Genomic DNA, 27813 nt, shown 5'->3' on the forward strand with positions numbered 1-27813 from the left:
GTACATAGGCATTGCTGCAATTAATATGCCTCTAATTAATTTAAAATCACTGCTCAATTATATATACCTTTCACCATGAAATATTTACTCAAAAAAATTTAACAGTGCATTCTGTACTGCTGTGAATATTTTGAACGTGTACTTCAAGTGTTAACCTGGGCATCTTTGCTCTAGTCTTTGTCTCAAGCAGAGGTAAGATTACTCTATAAACAGCTGGTGTAGTTATCCTCTTTCTCCCAGTGCCCCACCCTAAGAAATAGCCTTGAGTTACAGTGTGATCACTGCATAGAAGGAATCAATCCAGCAAGTTCCCTGGAGATACATTTTTGCCTTTTCTGCCTTAGAAATTTAAAACTATGTAAAATGTAAGTCACTCTGAATAACAGGAGTTATGCACTGGCAACCCAGTAGCCAAGTTCAGCACACAAATAGGTTTTTTTCTTTTTTTTGGTCTGGGTGTGAATTTTTTTAAGTGAATTCTTATCAGTATTTAAGACTGAGAAATTTTTCCTAACTTCCTCCCTTCCCAACTTACCTTACATTAAGTCTTATGTACATTACCAGTCTGGCCCCTGGAGTCATTAGAACATAGGGGTACTGCTTTAGTTCTACTCTGTATCACTTTTATATACCAGTTTATCGAGGCTCATTTCTGGTGCTTTGTCCCTATTCATGGACTTTATCTGTCTCTAGTGGTCATCAATCCCATTAATACCGAAAAAAGTATTTTAGGGAAAAGAGTGCTATTATTTTTGCTATTTTTAAAATCATAGATTACATGACAGTGTATATTATCCAGTGACAGATGTCTCTGTGGACAATCACTTACTTGGGACTCCAATTATTTGGTGCACCATGTGTCACTTTTTTTTTATGTCCATTTTTATATGGCTATTCTCAGAGCAAACAGTAAAAAAGACAAAACTGAAGGCCACTAGGTGCTTACCAAGAGATCTGCAGAAGCCCAGGAGCTTCTCAATAAAGACAAGGCATGGAGGAAACATCTTCATTTCATGCAAAGTCTTGACCATGGATTTTTGGTCATTTTAACTTACGTTTCTAATTAATAGTGAAATAATCTGTGAAAACAGTGTTTTTGAAAACAGTGGATATACCGAGTTCTCAGATGTCAGAATCTATTCCAAAGGAAGTGAACGTTTGAAAGGGTGGGTGTACTCAAAACAGCACTTCATATGTGTACTCAACAAAATGAATCCTGGCCTCTCAGATGCCTCAGGCTTTCCGTGTACTTCCAGCCTGCCATATGTACTGGGACATATGAGCATCCTCATGAATCTGGCTTATAACAGGTCAAAATTGTCTGTTTTTTCTTCTTTTAAAAATTTTGGTATAGGTGCCAATAATCACATGATGTCCCTTAAGCTTTTATTTTGCCACTGATACTGTATAATTATTTGTTTTTCAAAATCCTTAAAAGAAATTGTGGTCCCTTTCTTTGATATCTTAAGGAAAGATAAGTTGAAATGGGAGCAGAAGAATGGGAAGAACTGTGAAAAGTTTTCCTTGGCTCTGTCACTGACATTCGTGAAACTTAAGAAACTGAAAAGAGCAGAACAATCCTTAAAAATAAGTTTATATTAGTGTTGATTCAGTTTGGTGGACAGAATTATTTGGATAAATTCAGGAAAAGAATAACATTGATAAAAATTACTCTTGGTTGTATTCCAAATAGAAAAGCCACAGACAAAGAACAGCTTTACAGAGTAAAAAAGAAAATATGAAGTGTTTACCCACCTCTTCCCTTTCTCACCTCTCCTACATGGTCTCCAAACTCTATTTCTGCTTTCTCATCTTGCCTGTCCTTCTTGCTTTCTCAAAGCCAAATGTGTGGTCCTTCTCCAGTAAAAGCAGTAGATACTAGATACTACAGCACATACTTCATGTTGCTAACCTCATTCCTGGTTCATTGTATTTTCAGTTTGAATGCTTACCATACCTACTTTGAAACACACACACAGAGTTCATATTTGTTTGCTTTAAAAGCTGCTTCAAATCCCTGGGTTGGGAAGATTCCCTGGAGAAGGGAAAAGCTACCCACTCCACTGTTCTGGCCCAGAGAATTCCTTGGACTATGTATAGTCCATGGGGTCACAAAGACTCGGACATAACTGAGTTACTTTTGGGCTTCCCTGATAGCTCAGTTGGTAAAGAATCTGCCTGCAATGCAGGAGATCCGGTTTGATTCCTGGGTTGGGAAGATCCACTGGAGAAGGGATAGGCTACTCACTCCAGTATTCTTGAGCTTCCCTTGTGGCTCAGCTGTAAAGAATCCGCCTGCAATGTGGGAGACCAGGGTTCAATCCCTGGTTTGGGAAGATCCCCTGGAGAAGGTCTGGCCTGGAGCTATATAGCCCTTGGGTTTGCAAAGAATCAGACATGACTGAGCTACTTTCCCTTTCCTTTTCAAATCCTTTTGCTTTGGGATTTCTAGAAGCCACATAAAGAAAACAGCACTGTGATTTATAAGGTTCTCAGTATTTCTAGGACTTCTCAACCTTGACATTATTGACATTTTCTCAGATAAATTTTTGTTGTACTGTCCTGTTGCACTATAAGACATTTGGCAGAATTCCTTACTTCTACCCAACAGACACCAGAAGTATACCTGTCCCCTCAGTCTTTTATTTTTAATTTATTAATTTTTAATTGAAGGATAATTGCTTGATGGTATTGTGTTGGTTTCTGCCAAACATCAACATGAATCAGCCAAAGGTATATTTATGTCCCCTCCCTCTTAAAACTCCATCCCACCTCCCTCCCCATCCCACCCCTCTAGGTTGTTACAGAGCCCCAGTTTGAGTTCCCTGAGTCATATAGCAACTTCCATTGGCTATCTGCTTTACATATGGTAATGTATGTTTCCCTGTTACTCTCTGCAAGCACCTCACCCTCTCCGTCCTCCTCCAACTCCATGTCCCTAAGTCTGTTCTCTATGTCTGTGTCTCCTTATCAGTGCCATCTTTCTAGATTGCATATATACGGCACAGCCACCCCCACTGGGGAGCCGCTACTTCAGAATGTGCTCAGTGCTCGGTCACATCCGACTCCTTGCCACCCCATGGACGTTAGCCTGCCAGGCTGCGCTGCTAAAGGGTTTTCCAGAACCTGTGTCTCTGGTGTCTCCTGCATTGGCAGGAGACAATTCCTGACCATGGCACCACCCTGGAGGCCCCTCTTAATGGCAGGGAAATTACAACATTCAAGAAAAGCTCAGCTACTCCAGATCCAACTTGGGATACTTGAATTTCTTGAATATTTTAGCAACTTTATATGATAGAAGGTCAGTACCTTTAAAGATAAAACATTCACGTAGGTCCTAGCTGATTTAGTTCATTAGGAAAAATCATTGATTCTGTAAATATGATAGCTGCTTTCTTTAAAAAAAAAAGTTTAGTTTTTAGATTTTGATGTGACTGGAATAAACATTAGTGTGAGTTAAGAGCTCACACTGTTTTTTTTTTCTCTTTCTGGCTTCTCATTCCAGTTCCACTAATGGCTAAGTGTATAACCTCTCTGAATTTCGCACACAACACCGCTTAAGAGTAGCATCTATGTCAGCGGTTGTTGTAAGGGTAGTATGAGTTAGTGCAGGCAAACAGCTGTGCACAGTGGCCAGTTCTTAATAAGTATTCTGTAGTCATGTGATGACAGCTCTCACTGTTGTTGTCATTATTATTTATAAATAATAAAGACTAGAACTTTATAGGGTAAGGGAATGAATAATAATAGTAAAACTAAAAACCTGAAATGTCTGTATTAGCTTTGTGTTACTATCTGTATGTTTCCTGAATTTTATTCTAGTTTGACTTGAAGTGAATGAGATCATATTTCTACCATTCATGTTCTGTAAGTCATGTTTGAGTCAGTAGTTCCTGTTATCCCTCATTCTTTTTCACTGCTAATGAGAGAGATTGCAACATGATGTTCTTCTTTCAGATGTGAATAATATTATCTTGTGGCTACATTTTTATAAGTAGGTATGTATCTAGTGCTCATGTCTCCTTAGAGGGACCACCTTCCTAATTATTTTGGAAGTCTCAAAAATGACTAATAAGAATAATTGTTATCTGTTTCTGAATTGCTGGATTCCCACCCCACCCCCCATGTGCTGTTCTTTCCTTTCTTTTTATTTATTTATTTTTAATGAGTGAGGTCTGTTAACCTCTGCTGATTTTTCTGAGGTTTTCACAATCCTGGTTGTTTTGGATTTTCTGAGTTCTATAATTAAGTGGAGAATGTGTGCATTACCCTCTTTTAACATTATGATTTTTCAAGTTAATAGCAGAGTGTTTTAACATTGTGATTTTTCAAGTTAATACCAGTGTTTACTTTGATCTCACTTTTTTTTTTTAAACAGAATATAAAATGTATTTCCTATTTCTGTTTTTTCTTGTAGCTTTCTCTACCACTTTACCCCTTTTTACTCTGCTAAATAGATGTGAGTCCCTGGGAGTAAGAGGTAGGAGGATCTCAGGGATAGATTCTGTGCTGTCTTCAGAATTGTGCTTCCTCCTCCAATAACCGAATCTCCCTATGGGCGAGGCTAGTAGTGGTCTCTCCCCTAAAGCATGTGTCCATCCTGCCTCACCACATTTGCCCAGCTTCTCACACAGAAAGACATTTTGTGGGTCAGCCTCACCTAACATTTCTGAACCTCAGTTTTGCCTGCATGTTAAGGCCAGACCCTCCTACATATTTATAAAGTGATTTGACCTTTGGGAGGACTCTTTCCAGATTGGAGGAGTTTAATTCTGGCAGTCAAACAAGACCTCTGTGGACAGATACTCAGCAGACTGCTACAGCTGCGTTCACGTTTTGTACATTAGTTACCTTGTCAGAAATATAAGTTGAAAGCATATTATTGCTTTTTAGAATAGAAAATCAGCAAATCTTATTGCATATTCTAGGTAACTTGCGGCGGGGGGGGGGTGGGCGGGCGGTGCGCGGACAGGAGGTTGCACGTTGCTATGTTCATTCTGAAATACTGTGATAGCCACTTGCCAAGCTTGCAGCATACCCATGGAGAATTCTGCCAGGATCCTGGCTAGACTCTTCCCAGTCATCTAACAAAATAAATTCCTGACCTTGAAAACTGGACACAGAATTACCCATGCTTACTTGTTTATGTGATAAATAGATTCTTTTTTCTCCTAATTATGCTGATCTTCTCCATCATTAATAATATGACAATCTCTGAGTTTGAACAGCCTCCTTTCAGTTTTAAAATTCTGTCTCTTCATGATCAACTTCTTGGTGGATTCAGTCTCTTTAGTAATTGCTCTATCAGCTGCCTCCCACGGTGGCATTTGGGTGCATGAGGGAGAGAGAGGGACCTAATGGGGTCCTTGGATACTCACTGTCCTCTGAATAGTCAGCTTTCCATGACAATCTCCCTAGTCTACCTGATGGTTCCTGGTTTCCTAGCATTTGAAACTGAGGTCTGAAGCGGAATTCCTCTTGGTTTCTGACTTTAATGCAAAATGGAATATGTGGTAGAGTTTGCAGGTACCATCAGCTTCACCTCGGCTCTCCTTGTGCAGGGATCTTCTTGAGCTTCTGCTGTGGACTTCATTTCACCCCAGCCATACTTAACTCCTTTTCAGGGGCTCTCCTGTAGCACACCCCTGGAGAACTGTGTATCTGGAGGCTTCCACCCAAGACCCAAGAGCATCTTAGGAATGCTGCCTTCTGAACTTGCATTTACTTTTCACACGTGTGAAAGTATCTCCATAGAATTTTTAATGTGCTACCCACAGTTTGGTGTAGACATTAACTGACTGCAAAAGTCTTAAGTGTGAATGGCAACAAAGACTTGCTGGCAATTTACCTAACACACTTTCCTCTCTCTTGAGATGTGCTCACTTACCATTCTTATCTCCCCTGCTCTGTCATACGTTTTCAGTTTGTGTTTCTCCAGTATCTCAAGGCCATAAAGATGGCTTCTGGATATTTCTTACTGCCACCATATTCTAACTGTAACTCGCTCAGCAAGCCCTGTGCCTGGGTGTCTCAGGGAGAAAGAGTCTCTTCTCTGATCTCTCACCTAGAGAAGCAGTGATAGCAGTGACTTGATGCTATCACTCAGTTCAGTCGCTCAGTCGTGTCTGACTCTTTGCAACACCATCGACTGCAGCACACCAGGCTTCCCTGTACATCACCAGCTCCCGGAGCTTGCTCAAAGTCATGTCCATCGAGTCGGTGATGCCATCCAACGGTCTCATCCTCTGTCGTCCCCTTCTCCTCCTGCCTTCAATCTTTCCCAGCATCAGGGTCTTTTCCAATGAGTCAGTTCTTTACATCAGGTGGCCAAAGTATTGGAATCTCAGCTTCAGCATCAGTCCTTCCAGTGAATATTCAGGACTCATTTCCTTTAGGATGGACTGGTTGGATCTCCAGGAAGTCCAAGGGACTCTGAAGAGTCTTCTCCAACACCACAGTTCAAAAGAATCAATTCTACAGGGCTCAGCTTTCTTTATAGTCCAACTCTCACATCCAAACATGACTACTGGAAAAACCATAGCCTTGACTAGATGGAACTTTGTTGGCAAAGTAATGTCTCTGCTTTTTAATATGCTGTCTAGGTTGGTCATAACTTTTCTTCCAAGGAGCAAGTGTCTTTTAATTTCATGGCTGTAGTCACCATCTACAGTGATTTTGGAGCCTAAAAAAACAAGGTCTCTCACTGTTTCCATTGTTTCCCCATCTATTTGCCATGAAGTGATGGGACTGGATGCCATGATCTTAGTTTTCTGAATGTCGAGTTTTAAGCCAAATTTTTCTTTTTTTTTTTTTTAATTTTATTTTATTAGTTGGAGGCCAATTACTTCACAACATTTCAGTGGGTTTTGTCATACATTGACACGAATCAGCCATAGAGTTACACGTATTCCCCATCCCGATCCCCCCTCCCACCTCCCTCTCCACCCGACTCCTCTGGGTCCTCCCAGTGCACCAGGCCTGAGCACTCGTCAATTTTTCACTCTCCTCTTTGACTTTCATCAAGAGGCTCATTAGTTCTTCTTCACTTTCTGCCGTAAGTGTGGTGTCATCTGCATGTTTGAGGTGATTAATATTTCTCCTGGCAATCTTGATTCCAGGATAGTCAAGATTCTTTGTGTTTCATCCAGCCCAGTGTTTCTCATGATGTACTCTGCATATAAGTTAAATAATCAGGCTGACAATATATAGCCTTGACATACTCCTTTTCCTATTTGGAACCAGTCTGTTGTTCTATGTCCAGTTCTAACTGTTGCTTCTTGACCTGAATACAGATTTCTCAGGAGGCAGATCAGGTGGTGTGGTATTCCCATATCTTGAAGAATTTTCCACAGTTTGTTATGATCCACACAGTCAAAGGCTTTGACATAGTCAGTAAAGCAGAAGTAGATGTCTTTCTGAAACTCTCTTGCTTTTTCGATGATCCAATAGATGTTGGTAATTTGATCTCTGGTTACTCTGCCTTTTCTAAATCCAACTTGAAGTTCTGGAAGTTCATGGTTCACATACTGTTGAAGCCTGGCTTGGAGAATTTTGACCATTACTTTGCTAGCATGGGAGATGAGTGCAATTGTGTGGTATTTTCTGTAGGTCTTTTCCTTCTCTTGTGTTTTCTGCCTAGAGAAAGTCCTTTAGCATTTGTTGTGAAACTAGTTTGATGGTGCTGAATTCTCTTCACTTTTGCTTATCAAGAAAGTGTTTGATTTCTCCATCAGATCTGAAGGAGAGTCTTGCTGGGTAGAGTATTCTTGGTTGTAGGTTTTTCCTCTTCATCACTTCTAATATATCATGCCATTCCCCTCTGGCTTGTAGAGTTTCTGTTGAAGAAATAAGGTGATAACCTGATGGGAGTTCCCTTGTATTTGTCATTCTTCCCTTGTTGCTTTTAATATTTTATCTCTGACTTTAATTTTTGTCAGTTTGATTACCATGGGTTTATCCTGCCTAGGACTCTCTCTGCTTCCTGGACTTGGTTGACTATTTCCTTTCCCATGCTAGGGAAATATTCAGCCACATTTCTTCAAATATTTTCTCAGGTCTCTTCTCTCTTTCTTCTCTTTCTGGGACCCCTATAATGCGAATGTTGGTGCGTTTAATGTCCCAGAGGTCTCTTAGGCTGTCTTCATTTCTTTTCATTCTTTTTTCTATATTCTGTTCTGCTGCAGTGATTTCCACTTTTCTGTCCTCCAGGTCATGTATCCATTCTTCTGCCTCATTATTCTGCTGTTGATTCCTTTCAGTGTATTATTCATCTCTGTTTGTTCTTTAGTTTTTATAGGTCTCTGGTAAACATTTCTTGCATGTTGTCCATTGTTTTTCCTGAGCTCCTGGATCATCTTCACTAGCATTATTCTGAATTCTTTTTCTGGAAGGTTGCCTATCTCCACTTCATCTAGTTGTCTTTCTGGGGTTTTATCTTATCCGTTCATCTGGGGTGTAACTTTCTCCTTTTTCATCCTAATTAACTTTCTGTAATGTTGTTTTGTTCTGGCCTCTGTGGGATTGTGGTTCTTCTTGCTGCTTCTGATGGAGCAGCCCTTCTTGCTTGCCCTCTGATGGAGACAGCAAAGAGGCTTGTGTAATCTTCCTGAAGAAAGGGACTAGTGGTGGGAAAAACTGGATCTTGCTCTGGTGGGCAAGGCCTTGCTCAGTAAAGCTTTACTCCAATCATCTGCTGTTGGGTGGGGTTGTGCTCACTCCCTGGTAGTTTGGCCTGAGGCGACCCAGCCCTGGGGTCTACTGGATCTATGGTAGGATTAATGGCGACCTCCAAGAGGGCTTACACCAAGGGGGACTGGACTTCCCAGACAGCTGCTGCCAGTGTCCACGTCCCTATGGGGAGCCCCTGCCAACCCACACCTCCACAGGAGACCCTCCAAGACTTGCAGGCAGTTTCAGTTCAGTCTCCTGTGGGATCCCTACTCCTTTCCTCTGAGTCTTGGTGCACTCAAGATTTTGTTTGTGCCCTCCAAGACTGGAGTCTCTTTTTTTGTTTATGCCCTCCAAGACTGTGTAGGTCTTGTAATCAGATCCCGCTGGTCTTCAAGGTCAGATTCCCTGGGGATTCCTAGTCCCTTTGTCAGATTCCCAGGCTGGAAAGCTTGACGTGGGGCTCAGAACCTTCACAACAGTGGGAGAACTTCTTTTGTTTTATTGTTCTTCAGTCTGTGGGTCATGCACACGTCGTCTATTGGATTTGATTTTATTGTGACAGCCCTTCCTACCATCTCACTGCAGCTTCTTTGTCTTGGGACGTAGAGTTATCTTTTTTTAGGTGGCTTCCAGCACCCTCCTGTCTATGGTTATTCAACAGTTAGTTGCAGTTTTGCTGCTCTCACAGAAGAAGATGAGTACACATTCTTCTACTCTGCCATCCTGAACTGGAAGCCCTTAGTTTTTAATATGTAAAATAACTTGGGAAAAAAAATCCTCTTTTGCTACAAAAATCTGAATTTTTATATGTGTTTATGCAAAATCTTACTTTGAGTATCAGCTTCTTTGTATTTCTTTTACATCAGTCCTAATCTCCCTTTGAGCTCATGTACTGCTGCCTCATAATAATGCACATGTACATGTATATGTGTACAGATATTTCAGGCAGGACAGTTAATTGGTGGGCAGACCAAGGGGAAGTAGTGAATGTGGTACATGGAAAAATCAAAGATAAAAGCACATTGATTTTTTTCAAATTATGATACTTCTGGTTTTAAGAATTTGCCTTGCATCCCTTAAGAATTTTTAGCAAGATCATAATAACCAGCTAGTATGGTCAGCAGGATTGCTCTCTGCTCCACTGATATTGATTTCCCCTTTCCTGACCTAATCTGTTATAATTTACATGATTTACATACCCAGAGCCAGCTGTCCCACTTTGCTAATAGCTTTACCTTCAGCTTCCAAATCCTGGAACATCTGTCCTCCTACAATTCTGAGACTCTCTGCTCTCTGCTTCTACTGTTATTGTGTCACCACCTCAGCTCCTTTATCCTGTTGATGTATATCCACCTGAGGTGAAGTTTTCTTGTTCTTTCCCTTTGCTTTCTAGCCCCTCAGTATCCCATTCCATGCCAAGTGTCCCATTCCTTGTTAAGAACCACAAACAATGGATGGAGTCAACCATCCTTTCTTACCTAGAGTTTTTCCTACTGTCAGGAAGTCTTGCCCAGTTGATACAAGCTCTTTTATGAAGGTGACCTTCTTAACACTGTCACAAATATAGGGAATGGTTTTTGACAATCTCTCCAACCAATAAGAGGGACATAGGGGGAAAAGAAATACTTTTTGCCATTGAGAATGACAGGAAGTGGATTTGGGCATGTCTTCTAATGACAGGGATTATTGTAGGGAGAGTTCATGGGTCAAGTATCCTTGTTTACCGTTGGAAGTTTTATTAAACTGTCATATCTCAAATACATGTGGCTAGGTTTGGGTAGCAAATTTTAGCAGCTCATGGCCCTGAACCACTGTTTGGAACACAATGTCTTAGGGAAGTGTGCTTATAAATTGTCTTATAAACAAACTTTTGGGATCTGTCCTTGCTAAGGACTGAATTGTGATCTCCCTGAGTGAGTATGTTAAATCCCTAACCCCCAGTGTGATTGAATTTGATGGGGCTTTTAGGAGGTGAGTAAGTTTAAATGAGGTCATAAATGTGGGGTTCTAATTTAATAGGGTGGGTGGCCTTATAAGAAGAGGAAGAGAGTGATATGTCTCTTTCTATGTGCACTCACTAAGGAGACGCTATCTCAGGACATAAAGAGAAGACCACCGTCTGCAAGCTGGGAAGAGAAACCAGAAATTGAACTTGCTGGCACCACGATCTTGGATTTTTAGTCAACAAAACTATAAGAATTAAGTTTCTGTTGTTTAAGTCACCCAGTCTGTATATTCTGTTGTGGCAGCTCAAGCTAACACAAATCTGTTCATATATCACGAATATAATTACTCATTTATGAATAGATTATATCTATAAAACTTATCACTATTATCACTAAATTATAAATGAAATGTACATAAAACATAGATTGAATGAGTATTTAGAGAAATGTTTTTTTATGTTTAAATACAGACAAATAAATGAATGACAAATCCCATAGATTCCTAAATAGAACTTATTTGGAGATAAATGTAAATTTTGGATGCAGAACTTCACATCTTTGTGCCCAGCACTCTTTTAATCAATAATCATTTCCTTACTACAAATGTAACCCCCATATTGTAATTCTCAGCTCTTAGTGCATAGTAGGTATCCAACAAATATTTGTTGCTGTTCTTCAGTCACCAAATTCTGTCCGACTTTTCACAACCCCATGGACTGGAGCACACCAAGTCTCCCTGTCACCCACCCTCTCCCAGAGTTTGCCCAGGTTCATGTCCATTGCACCAATAAATATGTGAATGTAAAACATTATATCTTGATTCAGTTCAGTCGCTCAGTCATGTCCGAATCTTTGTTGCTCCATTCACTGCAGCACACCTAGGCCTCCCTGTCCGTCACCAACACCCAGAGCTTGCTCAAACTCATGTCCATCGAGTCAGTGATGCCATCCAACCATCTCATCCTCTGTTATCCCCTTCTCCTCCCACCTTCAATCTTTCCCAGCATCAGGGTCTTTTCCAAGGAGTCAGTTCTTTACATCAGGTGACCAAAGTATTGAAGCTTCAGCATCAGTCCTTCCAGTAAATATTCAGGACTGATTTCCTTTCAGACAGACTGGATGGATTGCCTTGCAATCCAAGGGATTCTCAAGAGTCTTCTCCAACACCACAGTTCAAAAGCATCAATTCTTCAGTGCTTAGCTTTCTTTATGGTCCAAATCTCACATCCATACATGAGTACCAGAAAAACCATAGCTTTGTTGGCAAACTAATGTCTCTGCTTTTTAATATGCTGTCTAGGTTCGTCATAGCTTTTCTTCCAAGGTCCAAGTGTCTTTTAATTTCATGACTGCAGTCACCATCTGTAGTGATTTTGGAGCCCCAAGAAATAAAGTCTGTCACTGTTTCAATTGTTTCCCCATCTATTTACCACGAACTGATGCCATGATCTTAGTTTTTTTTAATGTTGAGTCTTAAGCCAGCTTTTTCACTCTCCTCTTTCACTTTCACCAAGAAGCTCTTTGTTCCTCTTCACTTTCTGCCATAAGGGGTGGTGTCATCTGTGTATTTGAGGTGATTGATATTTCTCCTGGCAATCCATTCCAGTTTGTGCTTCATCCAGCCAGCCTGGAATTTTGCATAATGTACTCTGCATATAAGTTAAAGAATCAAGCTGACAATATACAGCCTTGATGTACTCCTTTTCCAATTTGGAACCGGTCTGTTGTTCCATGTCCAGTTGTAACTTGCTGTTTGACCTGAATACAGATTTCTCAGGAGGCAGGTAAAGTGGTCTGGTATTCCCATCTGTTTAAGAATTTTCCACAGTTTGTCGTGATGCACACAGTTAAAGGCTTTGATGTAGTCAATAAAGCAGAAGTAGATGTTTTTCTGAAACTCGCTTTTTCTATGATCCAACAAATGTTGGCAATTTGATCTCTGGTTCCTCTGCCTTTTCTAAATCCAGCTTGAATGTCTGGAAACTCTTGGTTCATGTACTATTCAAGCCTTGCTTTAAGAATTTTGAGCATTATTTTGCTAGTGTGTGAGATGAGTGCAATTGTGCGGTAGTTTGAACATTCCTTGGCATTGCCTTTCTTTGGGACTGGAATGACAACTGACCTTTTCCTGTCCTGTGGCCACTGCTGAGTTTTCCAAATTTGCTGGCATATTGAGTGCAGCACTTTCACAGCATCATCTTTCAGGATTTGAAATAGCTCAACTGGAATTCCATCACCTGCACTAGCTTTGTTCGAACTGATGCTTCCTAAGGCCCACTTGACTTCACATTGGAGGATGTCTGACTCTAGGTGAGTGATCACACCATCGTATTTATCTGGGTCACGAACATCTTTTTTATCTAGCTCTTCTGTGTATTCTTGCCACCTCTTCTTAATGTCTTCTGCTTCTGTTAGGTCCATAGCTTTTCTGTCCTTTATTGAGCTCATCTTTGCATGAAATGTTCTCTTGATATCTCTAATTTTCTTGAAGAGATCTCTTGTCTTTCCCATTCTGTTATTTTCCTGTTTCTTTGCATTGATCACTGAGGAGGGCTTTCTTATCTCTCGTGCTATTCTTTGGAACTCTACATTCAGATGGGTATATCTTTCCTTTGCTCCTTTGTCTTTAGCTTCTCTTCTTTTCTCAGCTATTTGTAAGGCCTCCTCAGACAACCATTTTTTGTCTTTTTACATTCCTTTTTCTCGGGCATGGTCTTGATCCCTGTCTGCTGTACAGTGTCACAAACCTCCGTCCATAGTTCTTCAGGCTCTCTCGTCTATCAGATTGAATCCCTTGAATATATTTGCCACTTCTACTGGATAATCATAAAGGGTTTGATTTAGGTCATACCTGCATGGTCTAGTGGTTTTCCCTACTTTTGTCGATTTAAGTCTGAATTTTGCAATAAGGCGGTCATGATCTATGCTGGTGATCTGCGCCGTGATCTCCCAGTCTTGCTTTTGTGGACTGTATAGAGCACCATCTATTGATTAGTAGCGATTTATACATCAAAATTGATAGTACAGACACAGAGTGCTCACTCTAGAGACGAATCCTTTTAAGGAGATAAAAATATATAGATAAGAAACTGTATACCAGACAAAGTTATTTGTGGTCATCTAATGCTCCTTAGTACTATGGTAAAATAGACATTGTTCTCAGATATTTGAATATTTTTCTAATCAAGTTCAATATTTATAACTATTTGGAAGAAAATGTTCTACTGTTGTTTATTAATAAAAAAATCTTTCATACACTTTCAGAAAACCTTCAGTAATTTCCAAAGGCAAATAAAAGGATATAGGGAATTACATATGGTTCTGAGTCACCTGTTAAGTCTTTGGGGATTCTTTAAACATTTGGAGTATGGTAAATTTACGATGTTGTGCTAGTTTTAGGTGACAGCGCAGTGGGGATCACCCATGCGTATAGATATGTCCACTCTGTTTTAGATTGTTTTCCCATATAAGGCATCACAGAGTATTGCGTAGAGTTCCCTGTGAGGTACAGTAGGTCCTTATTAATTATCTGTGTTATTTGTGCATAGTGGTGTGTATGTCAGTTCCAGTCTCCCAATTTACCCCTACCACCTTCCTGTAAGTTTTATTTTAATATATGTGACTGTATTTCTGTTTTGTAAATAAGCACATTTGTACCAGTTTTTAGATTCCTATATATGCAATATCATTTGATATTTATATTTTCCGTCTGAGTTATTTCACTCAGTGTGACAATCTCTAGGTTCATTCATGTCCCTACAAATGGCATTATTGTGTTGTTTTTATGACTGATAATATTCCACTGTGGGATTCCCTGCTGCCTCAGGGAAAGAACCCCCCTGCCATGCAGGAGATGTGAGTTCAATCCTGGGTCCTGAAGATCCGTTGGGGAAGGAAATGGCAACCCACTCCAGTATTCTTGCCTGGAGAATCCATGGACAGAAGCCTAGTGGGAGTCCATAGGGTTTCAAAAGAGTCAGACACGACTTAGCAACTGAACAGCGACAGCGATCTTCTGTTGTATATCTGTACCACATCTTCTTTATCTATTCATCTGTGCGTGGATATTTAGGTTGCCTCCAAGTCTTAGCTATTAAATAATGCTGCAGTGAACATTGGGGTGCATGTATCTTTTTGAATTATGGTTTTCTCCAGGTATTTGCCTCGGAGTGGTTGCAAAGAGTCGGATATGACTGAGCGACTGAACTGAACTGTACTGAGATTACTAGGGTCATATCATAGTTCTATTTTTAACCTTTTCAAGGACCCTCCGTACTGTTCTCCTTAGTGACTATATCATTTTACATCCCATTCCAAGCTGTCCACTCCCTGTCTAACATTTATTGTCTGTAAATTTTTTGATAATGGCCATTTGACAGGTGTGAGAGGATATCTCATTATAGTCTTGATTTGCATTTCTCTAGTAATTAGTAATGTTGAGTGTCTTTTCATATGCTCTTTGGCCCTCTGTATGTCTCTTCTTTGGAGAAATACCTATTTAGGTCTTCTCTGCATTCGTTCATCGGTTTGTTTTTTTTTTAATATGTATCACATGCATAAGCTGTTTGTATATTTTGGAGATTAATCCTTTCTCGGTCACTTCATTTGCAAATATTTTCTTCCAGTCTGAGGACTGTCCTTTTGTTTATAGTTTCCTTTGCTGTGCAAAAGCTTTTTAATTTTAAAAATTCCCACTAAGCCCACTTTCTGGAGGGTTTTTTTAAACCAAAAATGAATATTGAATTTTGTCAGAAGCTTTTTCTGCATGTATTGAGATGATTGTATGGTTTTTATTTTTCAGTTTGTTAATATGGTGTATCACACCAATTGATTTGTGAATATTGAAGAATCCTTGTAACCCTGGGATAAATCACACTTGATTATGTTATATAACTCTTTTAATGTGTTTTTAGATTCAATTTGTTAGTATTTTGTTGAAGATTTTTACATCTGTGTTCATCAGTGATATTGGCTTTTAGTTTTCTTTTTTTGCGTGTGATGTCTTTGTGTGGTTTTGGTATCCAGGTGATAGTGGCTTTGTAAAATGGCTTGGGAGTGTTCCTTCCTCTGCAGTTTGGGAAGAGTTTCAGAAGGATAGATGTTAACTCTTCTGTAAGTGTTTGATAGAATTTATCTGTGAAGCCATCTGGTCCTGGATTTTTGTTTGTTGGAAGTTTTTAGATCGCAGTTTCAATTTTAGTAGTTGTAGCTGTGATTAGTTTTTTCCTTTTTTAAAATGTTGCTTCCTGGTTCTGTCTTGGAAGGTTGTACCCTTCTAAGAATTTGTCGATTTCTTCTAGGTTGTCTGTTTTGTAAGTGGATAGTTGCTTGTAGTAGCCTCTTATTTGTGGTGAGTGTCAGTTTAACTTCTTTCTCATTTCTAATTTGATTGATTTGAGTCTTGCTCCTTTTCGTCTTGATTCTGGGTAAAAATTTATCAATTTTGTTTATCTTCTCAAAGAACCAGCTTCTAGTTTTCTTTGGGGATTTATTAATTTATGTTTTCTTGCCTTCCCAGTAATTTTAAATGTGATTAATGAGGACTGTTTGTGGGACCTATAGCTATGTAATGGTTAAAAATTGGTTTAAAAGTATCCAACACAATGTGAATGTTGGTTTTTATTTTTTGCTTTGGCAACTGTTTTCCTCAAGGCTATATCTTCATGAAGCTCGAATAACTACTTATAGTGGTTTAATAAAAAAAGTGAATAACTAAAGCTCTCAGTCAGTTGCTGGTAAATGATTAGGTTGCAGGGTTCGTTTGGTGGATCCTCTGCTTTTCAGGTGATGGTGTTGAGATGCTGGTGCTGACTGTGACAGGGGCTGAACGTTCTTAGAAAACAAGTTTTATTTAAGGAGTATGGTAGAAAGGCATGTGTTTTGAGGGTCAGAAGTCTCTAAGGGTTCTCAGATCTGCTGAGTAGCCGCTGTAAGCCACAGTGTCTTAGGCTTCAACTATGTGATAGTTATTAAAAAAAAAAAAATGAGTTTAACAGCAGCCAAAATAGTTGTAGCTAACAGTTGCCTATCACTTATTCATTTAATCTCCTCCGATGTCATATTCAGATGGCAATTTAAAAATCTGCTGTTTTATGGGTAAGGGAATCACAGAACAGAGATATTAATTAATTGATGGCCCATGTTATTCACCTTTTAGTGCTGAAGTCGTAACTTCATCTGGACAGTTTGATTCCAGAATCTTCTCTCTTTACCACTTTGCTGTTCTTGAGAGGATCTTAATATTCTATTTATTTCTTTATTGTTCTAATTTATTATATATTTGCTCATTGTTCTTGACAGAATTTAAATTGTTAAGGCTTTCATGAGGAAAAGCACGTGAAAATGCTTAGGAAACAATGCATTGTGAATGTGTGTTATTCTTTTTTTTTTTTTTTTTTTAAATTTTTTTATTTTTCAGTGGGTTTTGTTATACATTGATGTGAATCAGCCATAGAGTTACACGAATTCCCCATCCCGGTCTCCCATCCCACCTCCCTCTCCACCCGATTCCTCTGGATCTTCCCAGCCCAACAGGCCTGAGCACTTGACTCATGCCTCCCACCTGGGCTGGTGGTCTGTTTCACCACAGAAAATATACATGCTGTTCTTTCGAAACATCCCACCCTCCCCTTCTCCCACAGAGTTCAAAAGTCTGTTCTGTACTTCTGCGTCTCTTCTTCTGCCCTGCATATAGGGCCATCGTTACCATCTTTCTAAATTCCGTATATATGTGTTAGTATACTGTAATGTTCTTTATCTTTCTGGCTCACCTCACTCTGTATAATGGGCTCCAGTTTCATCCATCTCATTAGAACTGATTCAAATGAATTCTTTTTAACGGCTGAGTAATATTCCATGGTGTATATGTACCACAGCTTCCTTATCCATTCATCTGCTGATGGGCATCTAGGTTGCTTCCATGTCCTGGCTATTATAAACAGTGCTGCGATGAACATTGGGGTGCACGTGTCTCTTTCAGATCTGGTTTCCTCAGTGTGTATGCCCAGAAGTGGTATTGCTGGGTCATATGGCAGTTCTATTTCCAGTTTTTTAAGAAATCTCCACACTGTCTTCCATAGTGTCTGTACTAGTTTGCATTCCCACCAACAGTGTAAGAGGGTTCCCTTTTCTCCACACCCTCTCCAGCATTTATTGCTTGTAGACTTTTGGATAGCAGCCATCCTGACTGGCGTGTAATGGTACCTCATTGTGGTTTTGATTTGCATTTCTCTGATGATGAGTGATGTGGAGCATCTTTTCATGTGTTTGTTAGCCATCTGTATGTCTTCTTTGGAGAAATGTCTGTTTAGTTCTTTGGCCCATTTTTTGATTGGGTCATTTATTTTTCTGGAATTGAGCTTCAGGAGTTGCTTGTATATTTTTGAGATTAATCCTTTGTCTGTTTCCTCATTTGCTATTATTTTCTCCCAATCTGAGGGCTGTCTTTTCACCTTACTTATGTGTTATTCTTTATTGTGTTTGCTCCCTGTCATTTAATTTAGCTCTTCTTAAAAAAAGTTGTTATTTTGTGTCAATTTCCTTCTTTGAGCCATTTAAGAAGTCTTGATATTTGCACAGTCACAAATTTTTTATTGCATTTCCAAGAGCTCCAAGTGTGTTCTAAAATTAGAGACTTCAACCATCTGATATTATTTTTAATGTTATAAAATATTATATACATGGCTTCCTTGGTGGCTCATTCAGTGAGGTATCTGCCTGCAGCGCAGGAGACCCAGCTTTGATCCCTGGGTCAGAAAGATCCCTTGGAGAAGGACTTGGCAACCCACTCCAGTATTCTTGCCTGGAGAATCCCATGGGCAGAGAAGCCTGGCAGGCTATAGTCCACGGGATCTCAAGAGTCAGGTACAACTTAGTGACTAAGTCACTACCATCATGTACATAAAAATATGTAACATAAATCACTACTATTGCAGCTTTCTTGTGCTTTTTGTATAAATTTTCTTAATTCACAAAAAAGAGTAAACTTCATTTTATAAAAGTAAATCCAAAATACTGCTTCATGCTTTGTTTTGATAGTAATGTTCTCTAGCAACGGAGCAACCATATATTTTAATGACCTGTCTAATTTTAATAATACCAGTTTGCACTAAGACTAACTGCCAAACTGTACTAAGTGTCAGAAATTTGAAGCTTCTAGTTTGGAAGTCAAAGCACTCCTTGCAGTTGAGTGTTGTGAATCTTTTAAGTGTGAGGACCACACACTCCTTGCGTTTAGTCCGAGAACCTGAACTGTGGTCACTACTTCCTACTCGTTGACGGCTACTGCTGCCTGCCTAATAATTGTTTTTGGCTCCCTGTAAACCTGCAGCCAGAAAGGTATTTGAATTTTCCCCCTCTAGCACTTGCAAATCCGATTTTTATGTATAGCTAAGTGCTCTTAGCTTTTACTCTATCTACTACTGGGGCCTGGTTTCTAGCAAGCCTGTAACTACGCCAGATCCGGCCTATGTAATGCCGTTTGTAATGAGAAATCTAAACAGGGAATGGCAGTGAGGCATGGCAGGAATGTGTTTCCATTGGAGAAGTCAGTGTAGAGAAAAAGTATAAGCAAAGCCGTGTCCAGAAGGCCCATTCAGCTGGCCAAGACGGAAGACTGATGTTATTGTACATAGGCTGTTCCTGTGCCAGCCCTTCCTCACGAATCTGCTTGCTCTCTCTCTCCCCTCTCCTGAACTCCCCTCCTCCCCCTCCTCTTGCCTCTACTCCTTCTCCTCCTCTCCCTCTCTTCCGAGGGCTCTGCTGACTGTTTGCTCAGGTGGACAGTGACACCATTTGGAATGAGCTGCACTCGTCCGGCGCCGCACGCATGGCTGTTGGCTGTGTCATCGAGCTGGCTTCCAGAGTGGCCTCCGGAGAGCTGAAGGTGAGGTCTGGGTTGCATTAAGTGTGGGAAATCCAGGGAAGACGCTGAAACAGAGATGTTGTTGTTTGGGAATTGTGGGGAGTGTGGTGCGGTAATAAAAGGCAAGGGGCGGAGGGAAGGGGCAGAGGGATGGCCACTGAGGTGTGATAATAACTAGTCTGTAGGTAGCTGGTAGCTGATCCGACTCTCAGGGCCTTCCTCTCCTTGGGGAGACTCTGTGGTTAGGGCACTCTGGTGTATTTTTAAGAGCACAGAAACGGTGAGTAAAGCTATGGCCCAGGTTAAAAACACCCAGTCTATACATATCTGTCATGCCCTCCTGGGATTTTCTTTTGAAGCAACATAAAAGAAAAATCTGATTACTGAGTACTGTGTATAAGCTCAGAATACCACCCAGAGAGAAGGATGGTGGGGGCAGGGAGAAAGGTAAATATCAGAGGGGAAGGATTGGGAGGAAGAAGGAAATTGTTGATTAGAAGGGTAATGATCCAGAGTGTGTTTTGCCATGAAAGAACTTAAAAAATGAACTACGCTTTATTGTTCTTTTCTTTTTACGGTCTCTTCTTTTCTCCATCATGTGAAAAGAACAATGTCCAAATCCCAGCGTTTCCCAGTCTAAACAATTTATAAAAGCCAGAGACCTGACAGACGTTGACGTTTTATTTGGTATTTTAACAGTGCTATTTAAAGGTATGCCATGTGCGTCTTGAACGCAGTTGCCCCAATAAACTTTGTTGGTGCTAACATAGCTTTTTAATGCACTAGTTCACACACTTCGTAACGAATTCTGGCCAGTGATAGATTCGGTATTTTTAGCAATTGTGAGGCTTAAGGGAAATATATTGTAACCAACAATACTGGCACTGTGAGTTTTGTTAATCTAAAATGAAATCTAATTAGAATTATTTTTCTTTATGCCTAATGAATTTTTATTCAATTACACCTGACTATTTCAGTAGTGATTAAAAATACAGGGTAGGAATGTGCACTTTACAGTAAACTGTCCGTCTCAGAAGTCTTTGTTCTAGCTCTTTAAGTCAGAATTTTTAGAAATAGCATTTTGATAAGACAGTCTGTAGTAAATATATGTGTGTGTGTACATATACACACATTCATGTATATATGTCTCATGTTAAGTTGACATGACTTGATCAGCTTCAGGATATTAGTTGCTCATCTCAGATTTATGAGGCCATTAGTGTGGTGCTTAGTAGTCACACTCTCTCTTTGATAAGGAGCTGTTGAAAAGAAGGAAGGAATCAGCCTTATGGAAAAGTTTTGGTTCTCTCCCAGTAGCACTTGAGAAATAATTCTTCCTGTTTGAGTTCCGTTACTTGTAGCACTAAAATAAATTGACATTTTAAAAGAAATCTTTAAGATTATTTTCAAAAGAGTTCAGATTACAGAACTATATAGTCTGGCCACAGTATTACAGTTTTTAAAAGATTATGCTGGTACAGACCCACTTGATAACAAACAAAAATTATTAAGCTAGTATTTCACAGTTTCTAATTGTTTTTGATTTTGTTGAACTTTAATCAGTAGTTCAGAAACCTTCCCAAGTAGAGTGCCCATATAGTACACTCAAAAAATCATCATCGTTATTAACCACATAGAGTGCAGAATTGTCAAATATCTATATGAGGCGTGTTGAACAAAAACCTAATTCTGTTTTTTAGGAGGTAGTCATTTAACAAATCAGTTACAAACAAAGTGTCAACAATATATAGTATGGACATGCTGACCCCCAGCTGTACTAACTAACATTGATTGTTTATGTTGAGAACAAGGATTCATAGAAATACTTTTTCTTCCCCTGGTTGAGAAATCAGCAGGTATGGTTATAAAAGAAAAGAGAATAATAGGGGAAGAGAGCCAGCATAAAAATCGAGGAAGGCTCTGCCACTTAAATGCTGTGTCACTTGTGGCAAGTCATGTAATTTCTCTGGACCTCAGTTTCTTGTTCTGAAAAATCAGCAGGATAGAACTGATAACGCTGAAGTTCGTACGTGGTCTGATGTTCTGATCTACTTGCAGATGAAAAGTGGATCTGATTCTCAAATTATATACACCATGACATACAAAGAGTAAACATTCCAAAACTAATTTCAGCTTACTTTGGGAAATATTCTAGGCCTTCTAGCTGGTTTGTCTTTCTGATTGTTAAACCCAAAGTGAAAGTCCGAGACAGCAGTACCACAACAAACACACTAGTGCTGACAGACTAAGAGAACGGATCCTTTTGTTGCTAATAATTTGGAGAGGCCTGTGGAAGTGCCACTGTAGATAGCCGCGAACTGTGGTGGGCCGCTGTGTGCAGGGCCTCCATCTAGCCAACCGTGTTCCTCAGTGTCTCTCTGCATGCTGTTGCCTCATCTGTGTCTGACTTTGTGTGGCCTTGTGGGCTGTAGCCCACAAGGTCCTCTGTCCACAGCATTTTCCAGGCAAGAATACCAGAGTGGGTTGCCATTTCCTTCTCCAGGGGATCTTCCCAAACCAGGGATCAAACTTGCATCTCTTAACATCCCCTGCGTTTGAAGGGGGGTTCTTTACCAGTAGCACCACCTGGGAAGTCCTCAGTGTCTGCCTGTTTCAGAGTGTGACTAGGCAAGTACACCTGCTGGCCAGGAGCATCAACACTCATGACTGTGGAGTCACTTCATTGAGATCTAGAAGGAAAACAGAGATTCTTATCTGAGGACACTGGTAAGTTACCCTATGATAAGAGATGTGAAAACAGAAACACTTTAGTTTTGTTTTTTCATTTTCTGCATCTGCATTCAGTTTTCGTATGTTCTACCCCATCTTCCCAGTGTACCTGTAACTTAAGGAAACCACATAGGCATAAAGACTGCATTTTGTGAAGACCACACTCACTTTGCTTGGAAATTAGGAAAGAATTAAGAGCTCTGGGCTTCCCTGATAGCTCAGAACCCGCCTGCAACGCAGGAGACCCCGATTCGATTCCGGGGTTGGGAAGATCCCCTGGAGAAGGGATAGGCTTCCCACTCCAGTATTCTTGGGCTTCCCTTGTGGCTCGGCTGGTAAGAATCTACCTGGAATGTGGGAGACCTGGGTTCGATCCCTGAGTTGGGAAAATCATCTGAAGAAGGGAAAGGCTACCCACTCCAGCATTCTGGCCTGGAGAATTCCATGAGCTGTATGGTCCATGGGGTTACGAAGAGTAGGACATGACTGAGCGACTTTCACTTTAAGAGCTCTGTTTCAAATAGGATGGGCTGGATGGAGTGCTGAACTGAGGAGGGAGGTCACCAAACTTGTAGGGGGTGTGGACCTAGGAGATAATGCACCCAGGGAAGGAAGATGCCGAAAACAGATTTTGTTACCTGGCATTTCTGCTTCATGTTGAGCTTGATCATGATCTCTGTCTTACAGAGTCTGTCTTATCTTCTTGTAGGGCTACTGGTGGGTTAAAATAATTAGAAATATAATCCAGGCACAGGGAGTGGATCTCATGTGGATGCTCAAACTGATCATGTGCAGTAAACTACAACAGTAAATGTGTATATTTTTGGCACAGCATGGGCAGACTCAGTGGAGTTTAGTGGAAAGATGAAAGTGAAAGATGAGAGTGAAAAAGTTGGCTTAAAGCTTAACATTCAGAAAACTAAGATCATGGCATCTGGTCCCATCACCTCATTGGAAATAGATGGGGAGACAGTGGAAACAGTGTCAGACTTTATTTTTTTGGACTCTAAAATCACTGCAGATGGTGCCTGCAGCCATGAAATTAAAAGACGCTTACTCCTTGGAAGGAAAGTTATGACCAACCTAGATAGCGTATTAAAAAGCAGAGACATTTCTTGGCCAACGAAAGTCCGTCTGGTCAAGGCTATGGTTTTTCTAGTGGTTATGTTAGTGAGAGTTGGACTGTGAAGAAACCTGAGCACTGAAAAATTGATGCTTTTGAACTGTGGTGTTGGAGAAGACTCTTGAGAGTCCCTTTGACTGCAAGGAGATCCAACCAGTCTATCCTAAAGGAGATCAGTCTTGGGTGTTCATTGGAAGGACTGATGCTGAAGCTGAAACTCCAGTACTTTGGCCACCTCATGCAAAGAATTGACTCATTGGAAAAGACCCTGATACTGAGCAGGGGGGGTGGGGTGGGGGAGGGGGGGGTTGGGGGCAGGAGGAGAAGGGGACAACAGAGGATGAGATGGCTGGATGGCATCACCTACTCAATGGGCATGACTTTGAGTAAACTCCGGGAGTTTGTGATGGACAGGGAGGCCTGGTGTGCTGCAATTCATGGGGTTGCAAAGAGTCAGACACGACTGAGCAACTGAACTGAACTGAACTGAAGGGGACTTTCAAATTCTCCAGGTTTTTAATAGGATATGGGGGAAAAAAACCACACAAGTAGAAATTTTTCAAATTTACAAATAAATTGGCTATTTCGCAGATTCTGAAACTGATGACCATAAATATTTTGAAATGGTAAATTGTTTGTTGTATTAGAAAGTATAATTGGAAGAATAGTTATCTCAAAATGATTATATTGTTCTAAAGATCATTTAAAGAAGTATTTCTAGAAATAGAAGTATCTCTAAAAGATGATTTTTTTCAAATTATAGATAGTTCAATACTTGATTCAAAAATGGTGTCAAACATGTTGTATACCTTAAAATATACAATTTTAAAAATCAGTTACACTTCAGTATAGGTTGAAAAAAACAATTCAACCCTTATCAAGCTTTACTATAAGAATTCCCTTTAATGCTATTTGGGCAATGCTACAGTTTCATAATAAGAAAGTAAAAGTTGCTTTAGTTGTCTGAAAATTTTTGTCAAGAAAATTCCTGCCTGATTATCCAAATAGTGGATGAATTTCTTTAATAGTTCGAATTAATATTATGATATCGTATTGATAATCATACCTGCCATTTGTTGCCTATCTACAGTGGGCTGGGCAATTTACATGTAATCTGTCATTATTCTCAGAATGACCACCAAAAGTGGATAGCACCAATAGGATATAAGCTCAGACACATCAAGTAACTTTTAAAGATACTGCACACAGTTTAATAAATGGCAAAGCTTATAATTCTCAAATCCTCCGTTCTCTTTCAACTACTTCATAAGGCATTTTTTTTTTTAAGCAATCAATATTTTTATTTTTTTTTTTTTTCCAGTGGGTTTTGTCATACATTGATATGAATCAGCCATAGAGTTACACGTAATCCCCATCCCGATCCCCCCTGCTACCTCCCTCTCCACGCGATTCCTCTGGATCTTCCCAGCCCACCAGGCCTGAGTAGTTGATTCATGCATCCCACCTGGGCTGGTGATCTGTTTCACCATAGATAATATGCAAGCTGTTCTTTCGAAACATCCCACCCTCACCTTCTCCCACAGAGTTCAAAAGTCTGTTCTGTACTTCTGTGTCTTTTTTTCTGTTTTGCATATAGGGTTATCGTTACCATCTTTCTAAATTCCATATATATGTGTTAGTATGCTGTAATGTTCTTTACCTTTCTGGCTTACTTCACTCTGTATAATGGGCTCCAGTTTCACCCATCTCATTAGAACTGATTCAAATGAATTCTTTTTAATGGCTGAGTAATATTCCATGGTGTATATGCACCACAGCTTCCTTATCCATTCATCTGCTGATGGGCATCTAGGCTGCTTCCATGTCCTGGCTATTATAAACAGTGCTGTGATGAACATTGGGGTGCAAGTGTCTCTTTCAGATCTGGATTCCTCAGTGTGTATGCCCAGAAGTGGTATTGCTGGGTCATATGGCAGTTCTATTTCCAGTTTTTTAAGAAATCTCCACACTGTTCTCCATAGCGGCTGTACTAGTTTGCATTCCCACCAACAGTGTAATAGGATTCCCTTTTCTCCACACCCTCTCCAGCATTTATTGCTTGTAGACTTTTGGATAGCAGCCATCCTGACTGGCGTGTAATGGTACCTCATTGTGGTTTTGATTTGCATTTCTCTGATGATGAGTGATGTTGAGCATCTTTTCATGTATTTGTTAGCCATCTATATGTCTTCTTTGGAGAAATGTCTGTTTAGTTCTTTGGCCCATTTTTTGATTGGGTCATTTATTTTTCTGGAATTGAGCTTCAGGAGTTGCTTGTATATTTTTGAGATTAATCCTTTGTCTGTTTCTTCATTTGCTATTATTTTCTCCCATTCTGAAGGCTGTCTTTTCACCTTGCTTATAGTTTCCTTTGTTGTGCAAAAGCTTTTAAGTTTCATTAGGTCCCATTTGTTTATTTTTGCTTTTATTTCCAATATTCTGGGAGGTGGGTCATAGAGGATCTTGCTGTGATTTATGTTGGAGAGTGTTTTGCCTATGTTCTCCTCTAGGAGTTTTATAGTTTCTGGTCTTACATTTAAATCTTTAATCCATTTTGAGTTTATTTTTGTGTATGGTGTTAGAAAGTGTTCGAGTTTCATTCGTTTACAAGTGGTTGACCAGTTTTCCCAGCACCACTTGTTAAAGAGGTTGTCTTTTTTCCATTGTATATCCTTGCCTCCTTTGTCAAAGATAAGGTGTCCATAGGTTTGTGGATTTATCTCTGGGCTCTCTGTTCTATTCCATTGATCTATATTTCTGTCTTTGTGCCATTACCATGCTGTCTTGATGACTGTGGCTTTGTAGTAGAGTCTGAAGTCAGGCAGGTTGAATCCTCCAGTTCCATTCTTCTTTCTCAAGATTGCTTTGGCTATTTGAGGTTTTTGTATTTCCATACAAATTGTGAAATTATTTGTTCTAGTTCTGTGAAAAATACCGTTGGTAGCTTGATAGGGATTGCATTGAATCTATTGATTGCTTTGGGTAGAATAGCCATTTTGATAATATTGATTCTTCCAATCCATGAACACAGTATGTTTCTCCATCTGTTTGTGTCCTCTTTGATTTCTTTCATCAGTGTTTTATCGTTTTCTATGTATAGGTCTTTCATTTCTTTAGGTAGATATACTCCTAAGTATTTTATTCTTTTTGTTGCAATGGTGAATGGTATTGTTTCCTTAATTTCTCTTTCTGTTTTTTCATTGTTAGTATATAGGAATGCAAGGGATTTCTGTGTGTTAATTTTATATCCTGCAACTTTCCTATATTCATTGATTAGCTCTAGTAATTTTCTGGAAGAGTCTTTAGGGTTTTCTATGTAGAGGATCATGTCATCCGCAAACTGCGAGAGTTTCACTTCTTCTTTTCCTATCTGGATTCCTTTTACATCTTTTTCTGCTCTGATTGCTGTGGCCAAAACTTCCAAGACTATGTTGAATAGTAGTGGTGAGAGTGGGCATCTTTGTCTTGTTCCTGATTTCAGAGGAAATGCTTTCAATTTTTCACCATTGAGGGTGATGCTTGCTGTGGGTTTGTCATATATAGTTTTTATAAGGCATTTCTTGTAGAGGTAGCACAAATATAAAAGAAAAAAGGAGTTAAATCTGTCTTTTTCTTATAGTCTAGTAAAATCAAATAGTCTAGATTCTCTCATACATACAAAAAGATAAGGATTTGCATTAATAACTTACAAAGCATAGCAATATGGTTGGATGTGAGCTCTTCATCGAACTAAAGAAATAGTAATTTGCTGACACTATTGAAGTTTTCTCAGTACTTATCTCATTCCGATCTTTTTGACCCAAGAGTAATTGTTATTTATTGTATTTTTTAAATAGGAATAACTGTATGTTGTAGATCTTTATAAAAATGGAATTTTATTGAGCGTTATTCCCCAAATTTCTCTCCCCCAACTTAAAATGTTTTGAGGATATATGCATATGAATTATGTAGTCATGATTCATATGTTTTCCCTCTGCACTGTAATCTGTTTATTGATTACTGGACAGTTTACTTATTTCTAGGTTTGTGCTCTTTTGACCAGTGCTACTTTGAACACTTGAAGTGTGATGTAACTAGTAGTAAAATGGGAAGCTCCTAGGATAGAAACATAATCCGTTTCAGTAAGTAATGCAAAGTAAAATTCCAAAATCATTTTGCCACAATGGCATCAGCAAAAATGGCAGTTTAAACGTCTGAAATGTTTTCTTTCCATAAAATCAGTGGCCAAACTGGCAAAATTTATCAGAATGAATATTTTAAAAACCTGGGAAATTAACCAAAAGCTTGTAACAACTCAGAAAGCATGTATTCAAAACAAAACTTGTTAAACCTTCAGGAGAACAGTGAGCTTTTCTGGTGAAATTTGAGTTCATCCTATTCTCATCTAACCCTTTGGAGTTTCCCAGTAGCCTCGGCAGTCTCCAGACAGGGCAAAATGGGACTGGAGCTTCTTCGAAGGCTCATTCCCAGAGAATTGTCAC

At 39.7% G+C, this 27813-nt stretch overlaps 1 protein-coding gene across 6 annotated transcripts in view; it reads left to right on the top strand.

Moving 5' to 3' along the window:
• The window catches only part of HDAC9 (histone deacetylase 9), a 912538-nt gene that overhangs the window by 671770 nt on the left and 212955 nt on the right, over positions 1 to 27813 (top strand). For all 6 annotated transcript variants that reach the window (XM_065939945.1, XM_065939948.1, XM_065939946.1 and 3 more), the window contains one exon: positions 19393 to 19500. In XM_065939945.1, the coding sequence (XP_065796017.1) occupies positions 19393 to 19500 (108 nt within the window). The remainder of the gene's footprint in view (positions 1 to 19392; positions 19501 to 27813) is intronic.

The sequence above is a fragment of the Muntiacus reevesi genome, chromosome 6, assembly GCF_963930625.1.
Source record: "Muntiacus reevesi chromosome 6, mMunRee1.1, whole genome shotgun sequence".
Classification (NCBI taxonomy): Eukaryota; Metazoa; Chordata; class Mammalia; order Artiodactyla; family Cervidae; genus Muntiacus; species Muntiacus reevesi.